The following is a 14,599-nucleotide window of genomic DNA, read 5'->3' as shown; positions in this document are numbered from 1 at the left end:
TTTTTGTCTACCTAATTAAAAATAAATATGAGCTTGCTCTGATACTCTTCTGGCTGTGCTCCATTAAAGTTTTGTTTTTTTAAAAAATAATTTTTTAAATTAATTTTCCAATTCAATTATACATTTTTATCCAAATTTTAACAAATTATCTCATTTTGGACTTCCTTCAACTTCTGGCAATCATCCATATTTGTCTCTTCAGTACGCATTCCCTTCATTTGTATTGCCATTTGTCTTCCCTCCCCCTTCTATTTCTTTTTAACAATACATCACAACTTTTACAGTGCCTCTTGAAACCCCACTAGCGTTGTTTGTACATCACATACATTTTTCAGATATTCTACAAACTTTCCCCAGTCTTCGATGAACTTTTGGTCTCGCACATATCTGATTTTCCCAGTTAATTTGTCCAATTCCGCATAATCTGTCAGTTTCATTCTCCATTCTTCTATCGTCGGTATTTCCTCTTTAGGGCTCCATTAAAGTTTTGAATCTAGTGGGCAAATATTTTAGGTTTATCTAACTTAGTTCTAAGCAGACTTTTGTTGCGCCTTCCCTCCTTTACCTGTAGCCTTACTGTAGGTTTTATGTGGGATGTTCTTCTGCATATGGATCTTCTAGTCAAACAAGTTAAACTTGTTTTTCTTTCTTGCTGTGTTCTGTTCGTTGACAAATTTGGTTACAGCTGATTATAGTGTGTCCAAAATGCCAAACCTCATAGAGCTCATACGCATACTCAAGTAGTGTCTGGGAAAGCAAATGTTACTAATGGTACTTTCTTATTTATATAAACATTTTCAGCAGTATTAACTTACATGCTCCATGCTGTGTACATTGAATAGAGAGCAATAACCATTTAAAACTGGTAACTGCTATATATATATATGTACCAATTATGAAAGTTGCTATTTCACAAAAATGTGTTTTATTGTACTTTCCCTAAGTGTTGAAAGTACTTTATGCACATTATCTCCATAATCCTTGCAATAGCTCTGCAAGGTGGATAATAATGGTATCATATTGCATACTGGTAAATGAAGCTCAGAATATTGACTTGCTTTAAAACCATCTAATGAATTCATAGCTGAGGTAAAATTGGAACCTGGGCCATTCCAACTTGCACTTTACTATACTAACTGCTTGCTTAAACTGCCCAGCACTTTGAGTGCACAAATTGAGCTCACAAAAATGTGAAAGGTACACATTGGCATCTATAGGAACACTGGTAGCATTATATCATTAAGAATTTCAGCTATGTATGTTAATGGGTTCTTCATCACTGGAGTGAGTAAAAACTAAAAATATTTACAGTACTTGGGCCTCAGCAGAGCTGACATTTGCTATAAACGGGAAAATGCTACTTAAACACAACCATTAAAAGCACAGAAGACCAGTACTACACAGAGTTGGGTGATCTCAATGCTACACGATCATGATGGTAGTGGTACATAAGCAGTGGTTCATCTTGAAGAATTTTACACATTTTGGAGTTATCCAAATATTACAGCTAATCAGGTTTGTGCTGGAAAATGTTGTTCAGTGAATAATTTTGAAGAACTTTATCCACATCTTTGGGAACCAAAGTGGGTGGTGTGGGCCGTGTGTTGAAATGCATATTTATATTGTTTTGTTAATTCTTAAGTGATTTGACAGAGTGATGCTTCCACACTGCTAATGGGTTCCTGTGCATATTTGGGTTAACGCTGGCCATTTGCTATGAAGTGAGCAGAGTATAGGCTTTGTAGGATCCCAAACTACCTACATACTCCTTTAGAGGGGTGTGATCCTATCCAGAACAGGCAACTGTTCTATCTTTGGGGCATGGGACCTCCATCTTCCAAGAATTCAAACTCAACCCTCATCCAGTCCATCACCACATTCAGGTACTGGTCCAGGGCTTGCACAACTACTCCTGATTCAGATGTTATAGCGAAATAGAACTGTGTGCCCTCAGCTTACAGATGACGCTTTACTCCAAAACTCCTGATGAGTTTTCTTTTCCATTTGCTGGTTATCCAGGTTTATTTAGGTGGAATGACCTCAGTGCTTTTACTTAAAGTTGAATAAATTTATAGTTAATCTTAAAATGTTACTAGATCTGTTTTAACTTACTTTTTCTTTGTGTAGGTGCCCAGGGCTGAGCTTGCATATCTCCCCAATCATCCCCATTTACAATGCTGTGGTCTTCCTCTTTGTGCTGGCCAACTTTAGTATGGCCACCTTCATGGATCCAGGCATATTTCCTCGAGGTGAGAACTGAAAATTGCCTGTGAAGCAATTTTCAATGCACTGATTGATCTGAAAATGTTTTGATTAGGGATGGCTACTTCCACTCTCCAGATCCAGAGCATAAATTATTGTAATCTGGATAGGTAGGAATCTTCCAGCTCAACAGTGTGAATTATGCTGGATTCATTATTGGAAGCTATTGCTATATTTGGGAGGTTCTACAAATTTTGGTTGGTCTTGATAGCTAGCCAAATGTGTTCTTTCCACCAAACCTGGTCTAAGGTGGGGGGGTGGGAGTATTGATTGTGGTGTCACACTACAAATTTTTGAAGGCCCTAGCTGTGAGGACAAACCTTGTTCTTCTGCCTAGCATCAAGCTGAGTGGGAGTTTATCCATGTCCTGGGATCACTCAGAAGACCCAGGCATCTCACTGCTTTCAGAGCTTCTCCATGGCTTATTACAGGACAGCCTAGTATGTAGCAGCTCACTGGTAACTGTAGGTGGCAAGGCTCATTCCATGCAGGCAGCTGAGTGAGCTAGTAGAGGAGAGATGGATTTTTCCACTCCTGGTCTCTTTTATGTACTGGCTGAGGAGGAAGGGAAGCCAATCCTTTAGCTCTGCCAAGGCTATGGGAGCATTCTTGACAAAACAGGTTTTTACAAGCCTGCAAAGAATCTGGTGTCCTGGGTTTCCATAGCAGACACCAATTAGGGGACTTCCTCTCCTCCTCTGACCAGCATGGAAATGCAGAATACTAGACTCCTAGACTTTTTTTAAAAAAACAGCAACCCTTCAAGCTGTTGTGGGCTTATTTACAAAATGGATCAAGGGTCATCATAATCCATCCCCTTTTCTCTAAACTTGTGAGAGGGGATAGGGTGTCTCACCAGAAGCACAAAAACAAAAAGTCAGTGCCAGGGTGAATGGGTTTGTGAAACTGGGGGCAAGGACATGTTGGACATGCTGTGTACTTCATTGGATTTTATAATTTTTTCTTGCCGCTTCAGCTGAAGAAGATGAGGACAAGGAGGATGATTTCCGAGCTCCATTATACAAGACTGTGGAGATAAAGGGTATTCAAGTGCGCATGAAATGGTGTGCAACGTGTCGCTTCTACCGGCCCCCACGCTGCTCTCATTGCAGTGTCTGCGACAACTGTGTGGAGGTGAGAGACTGGGAAGAGAAAGGCTGTGTTGGAGCGACTGGCATTGCTTGTTGGATTGTTGATAATGAACTTGGGACATTCTGTAATCTTTGAGATTCAGTTTAGGAACTGTTTGGGCTGCAAGATTCAGTTTTGTGTGTTATAGGTTGGGATAGACACCTCAGACTTGCATGCTTTCCTTTTTTATCAGTGCCCCAGGGTCCACACTCCGGCACTTGATACAAAATGGTGGTTTGAGAGGGAGGGGGCAGAATCAATTGCATAATTGTGGATAAGGTAATCCATAGCAAATACGTTCATCTAGTATTCGTGTTTGTTTATTTTATATTTATTTTTCACCTTCCATAATGAAATTCAAGGTGATGTGTGTACAAGTGTTTTCAACACATATTGAAAGGCAGGAGAGGTGATGAGGCACCATTCAACTATAATTCACAATCTGCTGGTTGACCACAGCCATTCCACTTACCCTTGTTATATGAGTTGCATCTTCTGTTGTGGAAATGAAAATCTGGGTGGGATTCAGGTTTCCTGGAGTTTCAAGGGGTTCTACAGGTGTAGTATTGTTTAACAGAGGTGATGTCCTTCTTACTCTGTTCTTTATCCTTTCACTGATAGGAATTTGACCATCACTGCCCCTGGGTAAACAACTGTATTGGGCGGCGCAATTATCGCTATTTCTTCCTGTTCCTGCTCTCACTTACAGCACATATCATGGGTGTATTTGGTTTTGGATTGCTGTTTGTCCTGTGTCAAGTTGAAGAGCTCTCTGGGATCCGTATGGCCGTCACGTATCCTCTTTTTCTAGAGTGCAAAGAATTCCTTAATCAAATTCTGGTGAACAGTTGGGCTGTTCACCTGAGATACTGCCAACTGATGGGTGGTGGGAGGGAAAGGAATCCCCCCAAAAAAGTTGTAGGCTGGTCCTTCATGAATTGCTTCCTTGACTTTGTTGACAGTATGGCTGTGATGTGTGTGGCTGGCTTGTTTTTCATACCTGTTGTAGGCCTTACAGGATTTCATGTGGTCTTGGTAGCCAGAGGTCGTACTACAAATGAGCAGGTAGATATTATTTTACGGTTAGTTTTTGACTTCACTACATGGTATCTCTATTTTCCTGATATATCTTTTCTTCTTGCAGGTTACAGGCAAATTCCGGGGTGGAGTAAACCCATTCACCAATGGCTGTTGTAACAACGTCAGTCGTGTTCTCTGCAGCTCCCCAGCCCCCAGGTAAATTCTGCCTCACCTAAGAAATTTGTAGAGGCCCTATTCTTTCTTGGAGAGAGAAGAGCTAGATTGACTTGATTGCTAATGGAGACAAGCAGAGAAGCAGAGGAAGATTCTCTGGGATCAGTCATATGAATGGTTCCAACAGTGAGGTGGTGGGATGTGGGAAGTCATTGCTCACAGCCAGATCACACCTTGAAGTACAGTTGTCTAACACAGCAGCTATAAGCTTCTTCCTCTTGTAGACTGAAGTAAAGAAAGGGGTTGCTGGCAACTATCTAAAGATGTGGCAGAAAGATTAATTAATTTTTATAGTGGCTGTTTTTCCTGGGATCTGTATGTCAAGGTGCGTCTATACCACTGAGCATAATCAGTCATTGGGAGTGGGTTGTGAGCTTACTTGAACTATCCACAGAACAAAAATATGTGGTATTCCTGCTTGAGGTTATATGCAAGGCTCATTAGCAATAGATCATTCTGTTATGTTCCCTTGATACCTCCAATTCCAACAGCTCTAGTGTTCCTCACACATATGTATGTAACGTTAGAGAGAACAGAACTCTGTATGACTTTATATCACTACATGTCTATACTCATGTAAATCATAATCCAGTAATTCTTTGCTGCGCATTTATTAGTGTTTCTTGTATAAACTATTTCAGCATGCTGTGTTTTGCACTCATCACAGCTGCCTGTAAGTGTGAACAGACTACAGGTGTGAAAAAGCTGTTTACTTTTATTACATCAATGAATGTAACTTGTGAAGAAGGAATGCATTACTTACTCCATGATTTGACACTTTTTGTAATTATTCATCTGTTTTGTTCTGGTGACTGTTATCTCTTGGCCTCTAATTTTCTCCAGTTTTCCTAGATAGAAGGTGTATCTTGTTCCCCAATGCCTTATATCCTTGAAGGATGGCTGTGTTCAGTTTTTAATCCTAGGTTCCTATCCAGAGAAACAAAGGGATAAAAAATGCACCTTGGCTTGTTTCTGTTCTCAGCTAGTGAGACCTGTTATACATCAGTTTGTTAAGTATTTTGTTAAAAATAATAATTGTTTTGACAGCACACTTACATCAGGGAAATGTACATTCTCTCAGATATTGTCACATCACTGCTTGACTTTCTTCCTTCACTCTGGCAATATGGCCTGTAATGTAACAGAAACTCAAAGGGTGTAAAGACACTACTTTGAGTGCATTCTGTACAGCAGGGAAGCGCATAAGGGAATGTACAGTGAAGCCACAGGTGATACCAGGACTCGATTTTAGAGAATGAGAGAACTGTGACCTGCAGTATTGCCTTTGCAGTTCTTTGGATACAAATAACTTCATGCCTCCAACATTCCTCAGACTTTCTTGCCAGAGCATGTAAACATCATCATTGGTTCACATGTTTGCAGGAGGCACTGTCTCATCTTTGCTGACTTCCCATGATTCACTAGGTATCTTGGACGGCCAAAGGCAGAGCAGACTGTTACAGTGAAGCCACCATTCCTGCGACCAGAAATAACAGATGGACAGATAGCTGTAAAGATAATGGACAATGGTATCCAGGCTGAGCTAAAGAGAACAAAGGTAAGGAGGAGATGAAGGTGCTACCGAGGCACTGGCTTTCTCCAGACCTTGATGGTGCCACTGCATTCGTGAGTAGGAACCAAATGAGCCTCTTGGACATCCTTCCCCCATGTTATCACAACTTGTACTTAGTTTTCCCTGACAAGTGAAGGTCTGTTTTCCTCCCATGTGACTATTGCTGCATGAGAGTTGTCCCCTTTTATATCCTATATAATTTTTACTTGTCCTTTCCCTTCTCATCCAGCAACTGAGACATGCACAGTCTACAACTACACTTGCAGAAATGCTAGATTGCTGCAGGTCCTTCTAATAACACTTTCAACCTTTTAGAGCTGGGGACAATGCTCAGGACTTTGGGTCCTGTCTCATTCTTCTGCACTTTGTCTCTGCAGTCCAAAGGAAGCCTTGAGGTGACGGAGAGCCAGTCTGCTGATGCTGAGCCACCGCCACCACCCAAGCCAGACCTCAGCCGCTACACAGGTCTGAGGACGCATTTAACCCTGGCCACCAATGAGGGTAAGAGGAGCATTCCAGAGAGATAAGGGATCCAATCAGCTGTGCACTTCTACAGTGATCTGCCATCAGAGAAGTAGTCTCTGACTGCAGTGCCAAGTAGTGAAGCTGGTCAGTACTGCACTGTTTACAAAAGCCAATGGCAGCTCTGTGCTGGTATTCACAGCACTGCTGACCATACAGCCACCTGCTTGCCTCAGTGCTCAGGCAGGTTATTAGAGCAGGTGCTGAGTCGGTAGCTAGGTTATGACCTTTTAGATGTTGCGATCATGTAAATCTCCAGCTTTAGCTCTTGTCCACATGTGAAGGCTACTGTCAGGATTTGGGGATTTATTGACTGTTCCTCCCTCTGTTGACTGTTCCACACTCAGGTGGAAACAGGGGTTACTTGGAAGGACAGGTCTGTGCTTTGTTCTGCTGTCATAGAGCTTATATACAACAATAACAGAAGGCTAGAGTTATTTCCCAGTTCGTGTAGTTGTGAAACCACCTGCTTTTGCTGTTGCTGTAGTGTTTCCAGAGGGTGTAGCACCTTGAAAGAAAATGTGATCATGGAGAAATGCTTGGAGCTTTCTTTTCTAGTCAGTGCTACTGTTTCCCATCTAGCAGTGCTCAAAATTGAACACCCCAAGGGTCAGGACTACCAAGGTGTGCATGTACAGATTGGAAGCTTCTTGTGTGGTGTCTTTATTGAGGAAATGTTCCTCTTGCTCCATTTCACCTCCACTCCTGCAATACACCCCTTACCTCCTGACTGCTTCCTTGACCTCCATGGTGTGTCCACCTGCCTGAGGCTCTTAACTGGTTCTCACGGATCAGTCACTTGTGATATGTGGAATTTCTGCAAAAGCGTTCAAACCAGGATTGCTGGGAACTCCCCAGGAAAACCTGTAAGTAACTATATTATATTGCTTGTAAGTATGTGTGTGATTCCCATTTATCTCCACAGACAGCAGTTTGCTAAGCAAGGACAGCCCTCCAACTCCAACAATGTACAAGTACCGACCTGGCTATAGCAGCAGCAGTACTTCAGCTGCACTGCCTCACTCCACCAGCGCCAAGGTAATGAAGAACTAAGGGGGTTAAACATGAAGAGTGGGGTTTTCAGGAGACCATGCAGGGTGTGGAGTTGGAAAGGGAATTCTCTTTGAGACTGTGCAGTGGTTTAGTGCCTTAATTTGACAATTTCTCTATAAGAAATTTCTCTAGTGTATTGTACAGCTGCTATTATGCCATAAATGGAGAATTCTAGCATGGTACAATGTTGGGAATCGTGGGACTGAGAGGGGTCTTTCATTGGCCAGAATAACCATTTCACCAATTTCAGTTCTCTGTCTCTTCCCATGAACTCCAGTTCCTATTTCCATGCTCCTTATTGCTGTCCAATAGTGTGTGAGTCTCACTACCATTTTCCTATTTCTTGATTACACTGTTTTGTGGTCAGACCTTACCTGCCCAAATTGGTGTACATCTAATAAGCAGTTTCCTGAGGAGCAGCTGATTTAGTCTTGTCACAGGAAAAACAACAAAAAGTATTGTGGTAAGGGCTGAGAGTCTTACAGTGCAATAGTGTGTTTGTTTATTTCAAAAGCAAGTCCTGTTTGCTAAGTGTGTATATGATTGTAACCTAATTGCAGCATAAGTATTCATGGACTAGAGTTCATCAAATATATGAAGCATTGTCTTCAGTTAGCAATGAAGACAAGTGGTACATACAGCAAAATATTAGTGCCTCCCCCCAGGACTGCCCTTGTTCCGAGTTCAAATCTCGCAAAAAAAAAAAAAAAAATGCGGAGAAGGAAATTTGGTAGCAGTGCATGTGAGGAAGGGCAAGACATTTTGAGCAGATGAAGCCAATCCTGGCCAGACTGATTTTGAACTATAAGGCCTTACCTTATGCTGATTTTGAACTATAAGGCCTTAAATGGTTCAGGACCACAATACCTCAAAGACTACCTCTCCCCATATGAACCAACTGGCACCCTGTGCTCATCATCTGAAGCCCTCATTTGTGTGCTATTTCCATGAAGGGTCCAGAGGCGATAGCACGAGAACAGGCCTTTTCTGCAGTGGCTCTCCATTGTGGAATGCTCTCCCCAGGGAGGCTTGCCTGGTACCTTTGTTACATATCTTTAGGGACCAGGCAGAAGCATTCCTCCTCTTCCAGGCCTTTGGCCAATTAAACTATGGTCTTTTAAAGTGTGTGTGGCGGGGTTATCGTTGTTATTATCTGTTACTATGTTCGAAAGCATGCCAGTGCGAGTAAATAAATAGGTACCGCTGTGGCGGGAAGGTTAAAGGCATTTCCATGCACTCTGGTTTCCGTCACGGTGTTCCGTTGTGCCAGAAGCGGTTTAGTCGTGCTGGCCGCATGATCTGGAAAGCTGTCTGTGGACAAACACCAGGTCCCTCGGCCTGAAAGCGAGATGAGTTCCACACCCCATAGTTGCCTTTGGCTGGACTTAACCATCCAGGGGTCCTTTACCTTTTACCTTTACCTTACTATGTTAGGTATTTTTGTGTTTCTGTATTGTAAACTGCCCTGTGGTTCCCCAGATGAAGGGCAGCATAGAAATTTAAATAAATACGTAAGTTCTCAAGCATAAACTAGTTAGCCTCATTATGAGTGCCCAACTTCTGGTTCATTTTAGACCAAGAGTAGCTAATCTTGTTTGGGCCAAGGGCCACATTGACCCATTAGCAACCCTTCGGACCACATTTCAAAGTGGATGTGGCCAATTTGTAAAAGTAGTTGTGGTGAGAATTGCAGTTCTCGAGACTGCCTTCCAAAAGGATTTCCTGTCAGTTATTGTATGATATTCTAAATACTTTTTATCATTCCGGTTTTTGTTTTTTTAATGGCCAAATCTTTGGACGTGGGCTCAAAAACTTTATGGGTATCATGGCAGCATGGGGGAGGGAACAAGAGTGATCAGTTAAAAAATTTTTGTCAGGTTTTGAGGGTAGTCTTGAGGGATCACAAAAATCCTTTTGTGGGTTAGATATAAGCCACAGGTTAGCCACCCTGATTTAGTCCCTTCTTGTAAATGTGGAAGCTAAGATCCTTTCAGGCTCTGTAAGCATTGCCTTTTCTTTTAATTCACCAATCTATGTATTCCTTCCTACCTAGGGAGTCCCATTAGTATGTAGAAACCATTATCTTATCTTGGGTTGGCTCTATTTCGCTTCCAAATTACTGGCACTCAGCCACTTCAGCTTGATGTTAGATGCAATGGTGAATACGTGTAAATGGTCCCCTATTAAACTCTTAATGCTTCTTCCATGGCTGGCTAGAATTTGATCAGTGAAAAAAAATGAATTTCTTTTTACATTTGTAAATACCCTTAGTGGAGCTTTGGGTGAAGTAAGTGAGGTTCTTCTACTTTATATAAGGAATGGTCTGTATACCTCAGTGGTAGAATATATGCTTGGAAGCAGAAGATCCCAGGTTCAATCCTTATGTATAAAGCAATCCTGTGAAATAGGTTAGATGAAGGAATGCGACTAAGCCACTGGCACACAGTGAATTTACAGCTTTGGGGAGGATTTAAACCAAGGTCCAAGTCTAACAGTCTTTTACACCACATTGACTCTTAATAAGTAATAACTTGATTATCTAGTCTACATAATTGTGTTTACAATGTTTTAGAAAAAATGAGGTTTCTGCATCAAGAAATGTGGGAACTTCATTTACATTAAGCAGAGGGATGCTTATGGGAGCTTTGAGAAAGCAAACTCTGCACCCAATAGTTATGAATTAATATCCACAGCCCAGGACGCTTGCTAATGACTATTACATATGTTCCTCTTCCCTCCTTCTCTCCTGCTGCAGCTAAGCCGAGGAGACAGCTTGAAGGAGGCAACCTCCATTGCTGAGGGCAGTCGAAACCCCAGCTACCGTTCTGAGCCAAGTCTGGAGCCAGAGAGTTTTCGGTCTCCTACTTTTGGCAAAAGTTTCCATTTTGATCCACTATCCAGTGGCTCCCGTTCGTCCAGCCTCAAGTCTGCCCAAGGCATGGGCTTTGAATTGGGCCATCTTCAGTCGATCCGCTCCGAGGGCACCACATCCACATCTTACAAGAGCTTGGTGAACCAGACGCGCAATGGGAGCTTGTCCTACGACAGCCTTCTCACACCCTCTGACAGCCCTGACTTTGAGTCAGTGCAGGCAGGCCCAGAGCCAGAGGCCCCCATGGGCTACACATCTCCTTTCCTCTCGGCACGTATTGCCCAGCAGCGGGAGGCTGACCTGCACAGTCGTTTCCCAAGTTCTGGCTCACCCAAGCACCAGCCACCCCGTGACCCTTCACCGGTCCGTTATGACAATCTTTCACGCCACATTGTGGCCTCCATGCAGGAGCGGGAGAAGCTGCTACAGCAGTCACCCATGCCACCACCCCTGGCCAAAGAGGAGGATACAGCACTGGGGGACTCAGGCATCCAGTCCACCCCAGGCTCCAGTAATGCTCCACGTACCAGCTCCTCCTCGGACGATTCAAAACGCTCACCTCTGGGCAAGAACCCACTCACCCGCCCAGTGCCACCTCGCTTTGGCAAGCCAGAACCACCACATGCACTCAGAGTGCGCTCTCTGGGCTCACCAGACCAGCCTGCAGCCCCACACTTGGGCAAATCTGTGTCTTACAGCAGCCAAAAACAGTCCTCGCAGGCCATTGTCCCAGAGACTGAGGAGGTGGCCTTGCAGCCTTTACTGGCACCAAAGTAAGTACAAGTGACACCTGCCTCGCGCTTTAAGTGTTCCTTGACTTGGTGGAGGATGAGCCGCATTCAACCCTGTCCTGTCTCTGATCTGACCAGAGACCCCAAGATAATTTTGTTCCTTTCAGCAGCATTTGGAGGGAGTAACTGGGGGAGATCTACAAATAATGCCTGCACTCGTCTGCCCTTTCCTTCCTCCCTCCCTCCCTCCTTTCCTTCCTTCCCTCCAGTGTGTGAACCAGCCCATTTCCTCCACTATACAATGCAGTGCATATCTCCAGAGTACCACATTCCTTTTTGTGAAGTGTGTGTGGCTTTGAACACCCCTACTTTCCTTGGGTGTGTGTGATGGCCATTGGCTTTCCTAGAAGATACCTGGATCTTTGTGAAAGCTGCTTGGTTTCTACCTCATATATAAAACTTTTATATATGAGTCTGCCTTTCTACCTTACCCAAGTGTGGTCCTTTTCCCTGTCTTGTTGGCATGCATGAAAGAGACACTTGGGTCCACCAGGGAAAGGACAAATTGTAAGAAATCACCTGCTCCTCTCATGATGGTGGAAGCATGAGCCCTTCTGTCAGTTTCCTGAAAAGCTTTCTTCCCACTGCACCTCCTTTTTTTTACCTTCTAGAGAGTGTTGTATTGGGTACATGTAGCATCTTTTCTTAATAATTCTCTGTGTGTAGTATCCTATCCTCTTCTAGATTAGTGTGTTTACCTGGGTGGTGAAAGTATTTAGAATAAGTTCTCTGTAGATACAAAAAGTGCACTGTTCCTTAAGCAGTGTAAGATGTATCCCAAGCTTTCTTTCCTTACCGAGTGTGAGGCATCCTCCATTTCCATTGCCATTGAATGAGTGGTCACTTCCTGACATCCTTGTATCCTTCCTTTTCCCCAGAGACGAGATGCAGATGAGACCCTCCTACAGCAAGTCCAATGGACAGCCCAAAAGCCTGAGCTCAACCTCACCCACCCCTGGTCAGCCACCTCTCAGCAGCCCCACTCGTGGAGGAGTCAAGAAGGTCTCTGGAGTGGGTGGGACTACGTATGAGATCTCTGTATGAGGAGGTGATATCCCCACTGTTGACTCCTCCCTGGCTGATTCCAAAATGCTCTATCCCTGATGAGCAGGAGATTGGGACTTGCTCACCAAATGGTTGCCCCATCAGATGCATGGACCTTTTTTTACAAATACAGTTTTGTGGGGGGTGGGGGGGGAGAGCTGAAGGGACAGCTACCTTTTTAAACTAAAGTATCTGGGATTGGGAGAGTCCCTAAACACTACAGCAGGATTCTAGCCTTGCTCATCTCCACAGCCTGCACTCTTCCTCTCAACCAACAAAGAGACTGCAATTTGTAGCGCACACTGCCCAGAGAGAAGGGGAGGGAGTTGCTCTCAGCACCCTCTGTGAGAGAAGGTACAGGCTGCAGGCTGCCCCACTACCAACAGGACAGTCAGTTGTGGACCTTGTGCAATCGCTCGCCTAGTGCGGTAGGAGTGGATCATTTTTAATTTTTTTTTATTGTTAACGGATGCTATTTTTTCCTGTTCTGAGTTACTGGGTGTGTGTATATATAAATATCTATAAATATATAAATATAAATATTAAAATATATATATATATCCATATGGAGCGTGGGGTGGCCCTGGCAGACCCCATTAGCTGGGCCTGAGGAAGCCATGTGTGGAGCATTTTAATTTTTGAGGAGTCCAAAGGGCTGTATCAGATTAATTATTTTGTTTACTTTTGAATGGGTCAGGCAAAATACAAAAACTGCTGTTAAATCACTATCCTTGGACAAATATGGCTGAGGAAATGCTAATATGTTACCTAATTGGTACCACTGACCTGGTCATCCCAATGCCTGTGGCCAGGCTTGAGTTTGGCTTGTTCTGCCCCACTCTGGATTCCAGGAAATGAAGGGAATAGACAAAGGCTTCCTAATCCCTGCTCTATCCTTCTGGAAGATTTTCCCCATGAATAAATCCTTCTTTTCTGGGGGGCTTGGGGGGGTTTAAGAAGACTATGGGAGTGTTTGGCTTCCCATGTTTTCAGCTCCAGACAGGCTTTGACTTCTCAGTAAAATGACTCCCAGTGAAAGGATGCCATACCCTACAAACCAGGCCAATCAGCATGCACAGGTGCCAGTTGCATACTATTAGGATACAGGAACGTGCTTTGGGTGCTGAGCAGGAGGAGGGTGGCAGTGGCATTGGAGCTGTGTCGCCTATGTGGATATATTACTTGTATTTAGTAAATCCCTCCCCCAGGTGGTTTCCCCTGCTTTTTTACATTGCTTTTATGATTTGTTCCATATTGATTTATTGTGGTATCATGGTTCTTTATTCACAAACTGGGCAAGAGAAAGAAGAGGGAAAACAAACAAACCAAAAAGCAATATTTTTCCATATGCCAAAAATCTTTTAACCCCTAAAAGCCCATGAGTAAAAATCAGAGCAACCCAGGAATCCAACAATCTCCAGTCGCTACTGACTCTTTCTCTATGGCAATATCTTTACTGTGGCCTGCAATGGGCCACACTTTTATTTTTATTATGACTAGCCATTTTAAAATGAGGAATAAAAAATTATATAATGAGCCACTCCCTCCATGCTTGTGTAGTTTTGTTTTGTTTTGTTAACCTGGGGAGGAGAGAGGTCCTGGTGGTTGTCCTTCAGTATTGCTTGCCGTGTCACCCAAAATGGTTCCATAGGAAGGACATTACTAGCTTCTGATCCTTGGTAATTCGAACTGCAGGCATTGTGCTGATTCCCAGAGCTGGTGCAAAAGGTTTCCCAAGAAGGTAAGTGAGGAATGCTCATTCAGTCGTCTACATTCCAAACCTCGTTACAGAGGAGGCTTACAATGGAGGACTGGTTCAGAAAGTAGTTGCATCTAGAATGAACATCTTCAGGCAATGGAAAAGAAGCAACTGTCATTTATTATACATCTCCTATACGAAACAAAGGCCATCCTTCACCAACTGCATTATGCTTTGGAGCCCAAACCATGAGCATAGCTCATATGCCCCACACAAGGTCATTGCAGAGCAAATACATCCCAGCAAATTCAAGCAAGAAAACCAAGCCATCAACCATGGGGGAGGGCAAAATTCCCTCCCGGAAGAAGTAGCAATTCTTCCAGTCAGTCTGACCTGTG

General features: G+C 43.4%; 1 protein-coding gene across 2 annotated transcripts in view; it reads left to right on the top strand.

Annotated features, from left to right (window-relative positions):
* The window catches only part of ZDHHC5 (zDHHC palmitoyltransferase 5), a 41,781-nt gene extending 27,743 nt beyond the window's left edge, over positions 1-14,038 (top strand). For both annotated transcript variants that reach the window (XM_077932939.1, XM_028738375.2), the window contains 10 exons: positions 2,128-2,249; positions 3,239-3,396; positions 4,015-4,187; positions 4,356-4,458; positions 4,538-4,629; positions 6,073-6,205; positions 6,598-6,721; positions 7,668-7,780; positions 10,551-11,440; positions 12,337-14,038. In XM_077932939.1, the coding sequence (XP_077789065.1) occupies positions 2,213-2,249; positions 3,239-3,396; positions 4,015-4,187; positions 4,356-4,458; positions 4,538-4,629; positions 6,073-6,205; positions 6,598-6,721; positions 7,668-7,780; positions 10,551-11,440; positions 12,337-12,502 (1,989 nt within the window). In that variant the 5' untranslated portion in view covers positions 2,128-2,212 and the 3' untranslated portion in view covers positions 12,503-14,038. The remainder of the gene's footprint in view (positions 1-2,127; positions 2,250-3,238; positions 3,397-4,014; positions 4,188-4,355; positions 4,459-4,537; positions 4,630-6,072; positions 6,206-6,597; positions 6,722-7,667; positions 7,781-10,550; positions 11,441-12,336) is intronic.
* The last annotated feature ends 561 nt before the right edge of the window (positions 14,039-14,599 follow it).

This window comes from Podarcis muralis, chromosome 1, assembly GCF_964188315.1.
Source record: "Podarcis muralis chromosome 1, rPodMur119.hap1.1, whole genome shotgun sequence".
NCBI lineage: Eukaryota > Metazoa > Chordata > Lepidosauria > Squamata > Lacertidae > Podarcis > Podarcis muralis.
Note: the sequence above shows the minus strand (reverse complement) of the source record. Positions and strands in the feature narration are given on the sequence as shown.